An 11,945-nucleotide genomic window follows, 5' to 3' on the forward strand; every position below is an offset into this window, starting at 1 on the left:
GAATGGCCATGGGTGGAGGTGGCAAATTTCTGTCATCATGTCTCAAACCCCAGGCCCCTTGCTGATGCATCAACTAACTAAAGGGCAATTCAACACTCTGGAAGTCTAGTACCGCCTGACACGGCTGTTCTTCAGGCAGGTATATACAGCCATCCAATTGCACAGGGAAATCATAATTGAGTTCAATCCTGACCTTGCTGATTCCTACTGCTTAAACACCTTCCAACAGGAATCAGTGCACAGGATTTAAGTTGGGTTGTGAGAAAGGGTTGATTTTGTTTTATTTTCTGTAGGTTGGAAAACAGTTTCATGCATCAGAGTGTGACAGATCATTAGAGGCAGGGAGTCTTTGCAGTTTGTTTCTTGCAACCACTGACACAATCTAAAAGCCATCCTATTTATTAAGAATAATTGATATAAAATGTTGTTCTAACCTGCACTGGTGAGGTAAAGCTTACAGGATTCGTCACCTCATATGCAATTTGAACAGAAGCTCCACCCATGTCCAGTATGCCAACAGTTCGCTTGCGAATCACAGGACCTTGGTTAGGATTGCTGGAGACAGTCACAGCAACACGTGCATCATTATCTAAAAACAACAGGAGAGCAAATGAATGAGGCTGCGATTAGGTCAGTGACGTCTTCAAGTCTGATAAAGCATTGTAACACAGCACAAACAACATTTTTGAAATATGGGTTCACAGGATATGGGTGTGACCATGGTGTAAAGGAAACTTACAGCCCAGGAACAGGCCCTTCGGCCCTCCAAGCCTGAGCCGAAAAGGTTGTGATCACTTTTCATTGCCCACCCTTAATGACCATTGAGCAGGTGGTGTTTAGTTGCCCTTTTGAACCACTGTAAGTCATGTAGGTATACCCACAGTGCTATTAGGAAGGGAATTCCAAGATTTTGACACAGCGACATCGAAGAAACAGCGATGTAGATACAAATCTGGATAGTCGCGTTGTTTCCAAACATCATCTGAACTTGCCCTTCTGTGTGAATGGAAAGTGCTGTCAAAGCAACCTTGATGAATTTCTGCAGTGCATCTTGTACACACTGCTGTCATTGTGGTGATGAAGACTAGATCTGCTGGAAGAGTTGCATGTCAGTAGATTGCTTTGTCCTTGAGGATACTGAACTTTTAGTGTCATTGTAGTTGCACTCATTCAGACAGGTGGCAAGATTTACATAACACTCCTGACTGCGTGCCTTGTAAGTGATGGAAAGGCCTTAGAAAATCAGGAGATGAAACATTCACTGCAAGATATCCAAACTCAGGTCTGTTCTAGCCTAACACCAACCTTTTAACTGCTCCTATTCAGAGGATCAGATCTCAATAAATAAGACCATTTTAGCCATGATATTCATCTTTCCAACAAGCTGTCCCATCCAAGACCCTCCTATATTCTTTTACGAGTGTTGAGGTGAGAAGGAATAGCCTATGGCAAGAGGAAATGGGGGAACAGTTGTATAACCACTAGTGAAAAATCAAGTACTGTGTAATTTGCAGAAAATCAAATGCCAGGATATTGATCGACATTTTGTTTATGCTGCTCAGCTCTGACCAGTTGAGAGTTTCCTGTGACCTAGCATAATGGAAAGAGTTCATCTAAATCTGTCCTTGGAACATTCAGTTCCTTTCTCAATCAGATATTTTTCCAGATACTTTTTAAAGCCAAAATGCAACAAACATAACGTCACCCAAATTCATTTCAAATTCAGACTGAAGGCAGCTGAATTGTTCCAGGAGTTACGTCTAGCATGGTTAGACTGGGGACATTAATCCAACACAAATGAAACTGCGTTCTCTCTCACCAGTATGTTAAAAGATTTTGAAAGCAAAATTATGAAAAAGATTATACAATTGAGGCTCAAATTCCCTGTGTATTAGGTTAAGCCACTTAGCAGTACAGAAATACCATTGAAAAGAGGCATGTGTCCACATGTTCTCATCTCGCATTCAGTAGGACAAATGCAAGAATGCCAAATTTCCACTGATCACAACAATTTATAGTACAGGAGAAAAGGGTGCTGACTGAAAGCAAATCAACTTTGCCTTGTACAGACTTGATCATAAAGTATTTAAAGAGGTCAATAGATTTTTGAAATATTGAGGAGTTGAGAGCTATGATGACCTGTTGCGCATGAGGAGTTCAAGTCTGGGACAGATAAGCCATGATCTTGTTGAATGGCAGGGTAGGCCTGTTTGGCCAAATAAGCTTATGATTGGTTGAGTGGTATTATCCATATGCATACCAGTTATTGACTGATTGCCTTATTTATATCACTGAGGAAACATGTTATTGATTCAAAGAACTGCAATTGCTGGAAACCTGAAACAAAAACAGAAATCACTGGGGAAACTCTGCAGGTCTGACAGACCTGTGGAAAGCAGAGCCAATGTTTCAGGTGACCCTTCATCAGAACAACCACCGATGAAAGATCAATGGACCTGAAACATCAACTCTGCTTTCTCTCCATCGATGCTGCCAGAACTGCTGGGTTTCTCCAGCAATTGCTGTTTATGTTCCTTCAATTGTTTGTTTATAGCTGGTGTACAGACCGTACTCATCAAGCCGGTACTTGCAAAACCTAAACTAAAATGTATAACATTTGATGTGGTTTTGCGAATGGGCTGAATAATATGGATACAATAATAGCTACATGACAACCAATGTAAGGTATTCAGTCAAGCTCAGAATGTGGTAATTATGCTTGCTAGAGCAACACATATGCAGGGAGCCATAATCTGTGCACAAAAGGAACATGTTCATGACTTGGGAGCCTCTAGTTAACCATGGCAATACCAGTCAGAGATGACCTGCCAACTCATTAGCACCTTTTTCTCCTTAATGAAGTATAACATGTTATGATAGTTTGAAATTTGGCATTCTTGCCTTTGTCCTGAAGAGTGCAAACTTATATGGAATCGATTTCCTCCTTTTAGCAACATTCGAGAAGGTTAAATGATGATTTCGTTGCGGCGTTTAGGATTTTGAAAAGAACTCAAAATAGTAGACAGAGAGAAACATCTCCTATTGGTGTTGAAATCTGAATGGGACAACAGAACATGAAAATCAGTGTCTGGTGCTCAAATGTGGAACTCTTCCAAAATGAAAACTCATCTGTATTAGTTTGATCTCTAACAGTTAAACCCAAAATCCATCAGTTTTTGCTAGTTGGGAATATAATTTTTTTTTAGAAAATTAATTCACAGGATGTGGGCATTATGGCTGGGTCAGCATTTCTTGTTGTCCTTGAACCAAGTGGATTGCTAGGCTACTTCAAAGGGCAATTAAAAATCAAACATATTGTGAATAGGTCTGGAGTCACACATAGGTCAGACCCAATAAGGACAGCAGTCTTCCTTCCCTAAAAGACATTACTGAACCAGGTTTATTACAATCGATTGCTCCATCATCATTATTAGACTTTTAATTCCTGAAATACATCGATTTCAAGTTTCCCATCTGCCGTAGGATTCAAACTCATGTCCCCAGAACATTAGTCCTGATGGAAAGGCATTAGACTTTTCCAATGCTGCTAGATCTGCAGAACTTAGTCAGCAATTTCCGTTTTTGTTCCCCAGAACATTACTTGGGTCTCTGGATAACAGAGAAAGTGAGGACTGCAGATGCTGGAGATCAGAGTCGAGTGTGGGGCACTGGAAGGGGACAGCAGGTCAGGCAGCATCTGAGGAGCAGGAGAATCGATGTTTCGGGCATAAGCCTTTCATCAGCCTGACCTGCTGGGCTTTTTCAGCACCACACTCTCTGGATAACTAGTCCAGTGACAATACCACTACTCTATAGCCTCTCCATACTGATCGGAGAATGATCTCACTGAATAACAAAACAAGCTTCAAGGGCTAAATAGCCAATTACACTTCCCTACATTCCTATATCCAGAATATTGTTTACCCTTTCAACTCAGGAATTGAAACTAGTTGACTGCAATTACTTTTCTTTTGAGTAACTGAAAGACTTGATGTACAATTTGAGACAGACGTGTGAAATTAGGAGCTTCTGAAAGGATGTTGGTGGTTGTACGAACACTTCCTGCAAAAATAACTTTTTGGAGACAAAAATAAAGCAGTAAACATGAAACAGAAACCGGCCAAATGAGAATGAGGAAGAAAACAACTTACATTTAGGTAGCACTTGGTAGAAAAAACAAGTACCTGTAATCCAAAACACCTCGGGGGGGGAGCAAAGGACAAATGGCTGAAAGAAGGAAAGATGCATTGAGATGCGGCATAGTTGATGTGTTTTTAAGATGGCTTTAGAAAACAGGAAAGAAAATTAGGCCAGGAAGGAGGTCTGGGCAGAAACCTCTAGAGAAAAGGGGGATGGAGAGCTGAAATATATGTCACTGATAATGAAGAAAACACAAGGTGGAACAAAGACACGTGCAACAGGAGTTAAGAATTGATGTAGACTAGAACAGACAGCAGGGCTATGGTTGGGCTACAGAGATCCACAACCAACCCATTAAAGAAACAAACATACTAATGGGTGAACTCACCATCTTCAATGTGGTCAAATCTACCAAGAACAAAATTGATTCCGATCCAGGCGTAGACTCCTGTCAAAATAATTCTACAAATCAGCAACAACATTAATCAAGTGAAACATGTGAGTGTGTTTCAGAATACTAACCCAGGGTTGGGGAAGCTGAGGCTGTTTATCCTGGAGCAAAGGAGCTTGTGGAAAATCTAATGATGCTCCTGTTAATTAATGGTACAGGGACTTCAGGGATTTAACTGTTTGGGCAAGAGATGAGGGAGGAAGTGGGGGTGCAGGGAATGTGGGGAAGAACATTTTTAAGCAGAGATTAGAAATGACAAGGGTGCAGAAATGATCAATGGTATCAACAGGAAATTGGATGGAATGCAAAGGAAATTGTGTTGGTTATTGGAAGGTTGAGGTCTATGAAACTGCATCTCCAAGATGGAGTACTTTGTCATGGAGAGTAGCGAAGATTTGAGACAGAATGAAATGTGAGGCAAATGATGTAGTCTTACTGGTTGTGCACTAGTTTGATCTGGTTTGCAGGAGGTTTGCTACAAACTTAGCTGGAATATGTGGTCATTTGCAACTTAACAGCAAGCTTTCACCTTCAGTCCCTTCCATCAATGAAGTCTCCACCTTATAGGATCAAATACCAGTGCTGGTGAAATGTAATACATGCAAAGGGATTTTTCAGTGTGCTTTAGAGTCCACTGACTGAGTAATTGGACAATCTGACCAATTGCAATGAAAAGGTTTTGTTAAAGTACAAGTAATAATGCTTGCATTTAAGCATCGTCTGACATTCTGTCAGTTTCTAGAAGGCTCTTTCAACGGAAATCCAACACACAATGAGAGGAATTTCAATTGTGGGGGAAAAAAAACTGCAACTTTTTTTTTGTTTAATTCAGTCTATTCTGATCATACTTTACAAACGGAACCCTGTAAAATCTGAAGATTTAATCAAGTTTGGCTGCAGGGGTGGTTAAATTACAGAGATAATTAATCATCGCTCACTGATATTTTGAACAATGGTGCAAGGAGTTAAATTTATACACGATTATATCTTCATGTAAAAAACCAAAAGGAAAATCTGAAAGCTACCAGAAACAAAGGTTTCCTACAATAAAGCACATGCATTTGCACAGCTTCAGCAAGGGGTAATTGTGTTGCCTTGGTACTGCTGACCCAGATATCAATCAAGTTCATGCGGAGGTGTAGTGAAGCTTGCAGTTCTCGGAGTAATTTGCAAGAACATGGTGCATAGGACTGATGTAGTGATGGACTACAATTCCCAGCTCACCAAAACTATCGAATACTTGCTGGCTGTCAACGATATGACAAACATCACTGATTTGAATTTCTTTTTAACAAGTGTTTTGTAATGTCGTTGCTCTGTGGCAACAAACTCATGGCCTCTTACAACTACATAAAGGAAACAAAGTCAAGCTGGGATAGGGCCCAGACCATCCCAGTGTCTGCATAAATAGGCTTTGTACAGCATTTAAGGCCTTCCATCCTCATCTCTGTACTACTCTTAATCTCACAGAAACAACCTAATAGGCTCCTGTTATCCTGCAGTTTTGGTACAAGTGATTATTTCTCAAGTAGGAAGGAATATAGATGTAGTGAATGTCAAAAGGCTGCCTAACTAGGGAAAGAATAATTTTGGGATGAACATGATAGCATAGTGGCGATCTCATTGTGTGCAATAATCAAGAGGCCCAGATTCAGTAGCAGGGGGATATGGAAACACACAACCTTCTGCCTTAGAGGGGACAGCCACTGCAGTCACAAAGATCAAGACTGAGCACAATCAACAGATATTCACATTTTCACAGAGCAATCAGTGGGAAAACAGTGAAGGGCAAGAGGGCTGTGCAGCCTATGGTGCATCAGGTAGGATTACCCACATCAGTACAAACTGTATTAAATTTAGGACTTTGGTCATGGCTCATCTGCCCTGATTTGACACTATGCCATGCAGCATACCACACCTCTGTGCCTTCAGTATGGCACCTGTAGCTTTCAATAAAACACAGTAATAATTTCAGGCGTGTAACTGGCTAACACTTCATATTGGGGCAGATACTAAATGAGTATTTTGAATCAGTGTTTACTGCGGAAAAGGACATGGAAAATCGATGGTGACATCTTGAAAAATTTCCATATTACAGAGGAGGAAGTGCTGGATGTCTTGAAACGCATAAAAGTGGATAAGTCCCCAGGACCTGATCAGGTGTACCCTAGAACTCTGTGGGAAGCTAAGGAAGTGATTGCTGGGCCTCTTACTAAGTTATATTTGTACCATTGATAGTCACAGGTGAGGTGCTGGAAGACTGGAGGTTGGCTAATGTGGTGCCACTGTTTAAGAAAGGTTTTAAGGACAAGCCAGGGAACTACAAACCAAAGAGCCTGATGTCGGTGGTGGGCAAGTTGTTAGAGGGAATCCTGAGGGACAGGACGAACATGTATTTGGAAAGGCAAGGACTGATTAGGGAGTCAACATGGCTTTATGTGTGGGAAATCATGTCTCACTAACTTGATTGAGTTTTTTGAAGAAGTAACAAAAAGGATTAATGAGGGCAGAGCAGTAGATGTGGCCGATATGGACTTCAGTAAGGCATTCGACAATGTTCCCCATGGGAGACTGGTTAGCAAGGTTAGAATACAGGGAGAACTAGCCATTTGGATACAGAACTGGCTCAAAGGTAGAAGACAGAGGGTGGTGGTGGAGGGTTGTTTTTTTGGCAGGAGGCCTGCGTCAAGTGGAGTGCCACAAGGATTGGTGCTAGGTCCACTACTTTTTGTCATTTATATAAATGATTTGGATGTGAGCATAAGAGGCATAGTTACTAAGTTTGCAGATGACACCAAAATTGGAGGTGTAGTGGACAATGAAGAAGATTGCCTCAGATTACAACGAGACCTTGATCACGATGGGCCAATGAGCTGGGAAGTGGCAGATGGAAGTTAATTTAGATAAATGTGAGGTGCTGCATATTGGAAAAGCAAATCTTAGCAAGACTTATACATTTAATGGTAAGGTCCTAGGGAGTGCTGCTGAACAAAGAGACCTTGGAGTGCAGGTTCATAGCTCCTTGAAAGTGGAGTCGCAGGTAGATAGGATAGTGAAGGAGGCATTTGGTAAGCTTTCCTTTATTGGTCAGAGTATTGAGTACAGGAGTTGGGAGGTCATGTTGCAGCTGAGTCTTTTCCCTGGGGTGGGGGAGTCCAGAACTAGAGGGCATAGGTTTAGGGTGAGAGGGGAAAGATATGAAAGAGACCTAAGGGGCAACTTTGTCACTCAGAGGTGGTACATGTATGGAATTAGCTGCCAGAGGAAGTGGTGGAGACTGGTACAATTATAACATTTAAAAGGCAACTGGATGGTTATATGAATAGGAAGGGTTTGGAGGGATATGGGCCAGGTGGGACTAGATTGGGTTGGGATATCTGGTCGTCATGGACACGTTGGACCGAGGGTTTGTTTCCATCCTGTACATCACTATGACTGTATTCCCCAGACAGATCAAGTGTTAATAGTCTCTTCTATAGGTCTGCGAGTAGACACACAAATACACACACACACACACAGCCACAGTGTTGTGGCTCTGCGCTCCAGGAATGCAACAAACATACACATTTGCATTTTAAATTACAAAACTATTCAAGAATTCGACCAGAGAACCTTGCAAACTGGATTACGTGTCAGAACTAATTTAAGAAGTCAAATACAAAACACGAGTGAAACTCTAATTTCATGCCTGGCTATGTTTGACCTTTGCGACTGTGCCACGTGAAATATTTGCAATTGTTCAGCTTTCATGATTCATATGCAGAATCTGTGCAAATGTCCTGATCTGCATTGTGTCTAATGAGAAATGTAAGCATCATAGTGACTCTTTGCGAGAGATAAATAATTTCAATTACGTCAAGAACCGACTGTTAAGCGCACTTTATTAAGCAGTCCCAATTTAGGGACTATTATTCAAGTCAATGCCCTCGGAACTGGAGTAGGTCATTCAGCACCTTGACAGCCTGTTCTGTCATTCAGTTACAACATGGCTAATCGGTAATTTTGATTCTGTAGCCGTCAACATGTTAACCTAACCAGTCTCAGATTGAAGGGTTTCAATATACAGAGTACCTCCTGCAAGCAGGAGAGGCTGACGTCACCAATCGGAGCCTGGATCTGTATGTCTGTGCGAACTCTACCTACATGCTCATGGATGATGTCTCTGACACCCAATGAATTCTCACCACCTTCACTCTACATACTGCTCTACTTGAAGTTCAGCCCCCACCACTCACTGCTTCACATGGCATTGCTCCCCTTACTCCCTTCCCCCCCCTCGCTAACACCCTCTTCCCCCTGCACCAAACCGCCCAAGAATTTGAGAAAGCTGGCTAAAACCGGGTCTTTTTCTGTTCACCCTTTAAGGGCACCCGCAGAGCTGACCAGACCATCCAATAAGGGCGACCCTACGAGTTGCCAATGCCGTGTAGAGTTTTTATTTAGATGTTGGTTGGTTGGAGAATGTAAAACATTACTGAAGGACTCTTGTGCTGGGGTGGCAGTGCCGATGTCTTCGGCCGGAAGATTAGAGTACAAATCCCACCTGGTCCGGATGTGTGTTGGAACGTGTCTGAACAGGTTGATTAAAAATATCTATAAAATGTATTTGGCCAGGGCCCAATTTTGAGCTGAAATGCTGATTGGATGCACCATAAAACACACCTTCTTGTTTACCAGAAATCACCTCCGCATGGGACTCAGAAAACAGGAAGTCAAATTCGACTGGCACATCAGTGTATAGGTCCTCGAGAATAGCATTCTGTTGCCTGGAGAGATTAAAAACAGTTTAATTCAGGTCAGATTTTCCCCCTCAACATAACTAATAATGAATTAGTAATTAATTATTAATTAATTAAATAAACATGAATCAACTGATTAATCCTGAAAATAAAATGAAGTGCTTATAGCACTGAATAGCTCCAGTCCTTCTGGTACATTTCCATTAGAATGTAAGCAGCCACAGTCCAGATACAGAGTGCCAGCCTCTAGATGGGATCTTCAGTGGGGGTATAGCTCCCCATAACAGGAGGCTCAGCTTACCCAGTCCCCTCTTAACTGCTGTGATATCAATGGGCAGACTCCAAATGGGAAAACTCCATCAAAACATGGAAAGGCCACAGTCTAATGTCTTCCAGCTGAAGAGCATCAAGATGATGGACAATGTGTAGAAATCCTTGGGTTGTGTACCTGATACTGAATGCATGCAGGAAATATCACTCAGAATGCAACTGTATTGAGGCATCTCAGAGTGAAACATGCTCTACAGAGAAAAGTTAAATTTTGTTGAACTTGCAATAATGTTCAATATTGGAATGTGCGGTTCCAAATTTTTATGAATTAACCTACTTTTGGATAAGGAAATTAAACAACACCAATGAAAAACAGCTGAGATACCTAACTGGGGTACATGGCTAAGATGGGGAGTCCTGATGAAGGGCTTTTGCCTGAAATGCCGATTCTCCTGCTCCTCAGATGCTACTGACCTGCTGTGCTTTTCCAGCACCACACTTTCGACTCTAAGATGGGGATTTGACAGGCTTTAAAATCTGAGCATGAGGGTGAAGTAGAGGAACAACTTCCATTCCTTGATGAAGCACTCTTCCACTGGGCATTCTGCCTTTGTTGGCACAGCTGTGGCCCTCGGATGACACACACCATTTCATGGTGAAATAGAGAATCTCCCTTTCCTTTTGGGAAATCTCCAAGAAAGAGCACAGATTGGCATTGCTTTTGCTAGACATTGTGCGAGCCTACATTACCTTGTTAAACATACGCTGAATTCGAATCTGCATCTGAAGATCGAAAGACAGCTGCTATCAAAAAAAAGTTGAACTGATCACAAATATCACATGGGACAGCTCAGAGAGGAAAGGCTTTATTTTTAATAAAGTTGGAGTGCAGGTTTAGGGGGAGGTGGCGAGACAGACTTTGTTTTGTGTGAAATATTGTCAGTGCTGAATGTGGTCTCACAGGATGGATACTTGCAAAGTAGCCCACAGGCCAATGTGCAGTTACAGGCCCTTTGCAATAGGTACACGCCCCACAGCTAAATTCAACACAGTCCAACAGGGATCCAACTTAAAGGACCTTCAAGTCAGCAACTGAAATCAATGCTCAAACAAAATGTTCAACTAAAAAACAACCCTGGTAGAGATATTTAGTCTGTGTTACAGTGAATGGGAAATTTTCCAAAAATAAAATCTATAAAACCCTGCACTTCTTTTCTTTTTTCTAAAAGATCAAATTGCGACCAGACCTGATAGCACAATTGGAAAACTCATTCCCTTGTGTTCTGTATTTGCCAGGGAGTTCCCTGGTTCTGTCACTAGTCTGGGCGAAATCATACATCTAGCTGACCTCAGGTAAGGTAGCAGCAGCAGATTGTGTTCAGGGAGAGTTGGCAAGGTGGTAATGTCACTGGATGAGGAAACCATGCAAACTCCACACAGGAATCAAACCTGGCTCCCTGGCGCTGTGAGGCAGCAGTGCTAACCACTGAGCCACCGTGCCACCATTTCTCTTTTAAACATGAACATGATCAGCAAAGGTCTAATTGCACACATTGCACACCCGATTAACAGTCAAATGTCAAAAGCATATTCAAATTGAGAAACGCCTGTGAAATTCTCCGAATTGCGATTGCAGTACCTTTCTGGTAACAGCCTCATTCCAGCAGTACACAGGATGTATAATGGTGTCTCTTTGTGCTTGGTAACAGGAACATGTGTGGCAGCAAACTGTAGGAGAGGACGGAGATAATCGCTGGCTTTTGCTGGGGAGGAGGCCAATGTCGAGATACCTGCAAGAGTGGTGCAACAGATGTTCATCAAAAGGTTCATTAGGTTTTGGAATGTCTTTTGTAAGAGGAAATAGGAGCAGGCAGCCATTCAGGCTCCTGAAACCGCCACACCATCGGTTTTTGAGACAATTTGTAACTCAGACTGATTATAAGTATGTAAGTTAGCTCACTGAGCTGGAAGGTTAGTTTTCAGATGTTTCATCACCATGCTAGGTAACATCATCAGTGAGTGTCTCCGGTGAAGCACTGGTGGTATGTTCAGTCTCTCTATTTATAGGTCTTGGTTTCTTAAGGTGGATCCCATCCACCTTCTCTTGAAAAGAAAAAAATGGAAATGACATCACCCACCTTAAGAAACCAAGACCTATAAATAGAGAGATGGGACACACCACCAGTGCTTCACCGGAAACTCTCTCTGACGATGTTACCTTGTATGGTGACGAAACATCTGAAAACAAACCCTCCAACTCAGGGAGCTAACTTACATACTGACTGCTCTGCTATTCTAGATCATGATGTTGACATGCTGGTGTTGGACTGCGGTGGACAAAGTCA

At 42.0% G+C, this 11,945-nt stretch overlaps 1 protein-coding gene across 1 annotated transcript in view; it reads right to left on the reverse strand.

The window, feature by feature from the left end:
• Positions 1–11,532, reverse strand: part of LOC122561324 (ectonucleoside triphosphate diphosphohydrolase 4-like) — a 34,204-nt gene extending 22,672 nt beyond the window's left edge. The window contains exons 1-4 of the mRNA XM_043713020.1: positions 11,240–11,532; positions 9,254–9,357; positions 4,529–4,588; positions 435–589 (exon numbers count right to left, since the gene is read on the reverse strand). Of these exons, the coding sequence (XP_043568955.1) occupies positions 435–589; positions 4,529–4,588; positions 9,254–9,357; positions 11,240–11,478 (558 nt within the window). The 5' untranslated portion in view covers positions 11,479–11,532. The remainder of the gene's footprint in view (positions 1–434; positions 590–4,528; positions 4,589–9,253; positions 9,358–11,239) is intronic.
• Between the last annotated feature and the right edge of the window lie 413 nt (positions 11,533–11,945).

The sequence above is a fragment of the Chiloscyllium plagiosum genome, chromosome 22 (assembly GCF_004010195.1).
Source record: "Chiloscyllium plagiosum isolate BGI_BamShark_2017 chromosome 22, ASM401019v2, whole genome shotgun sequence".
Lineage (NCBI taxonomy): Eukaryota > Metazoa > Chordata > Chondrichthyes > Orectolobiformes > Hemiscylliidae > Chiloscyllium > Chiloscyllium plagiosum.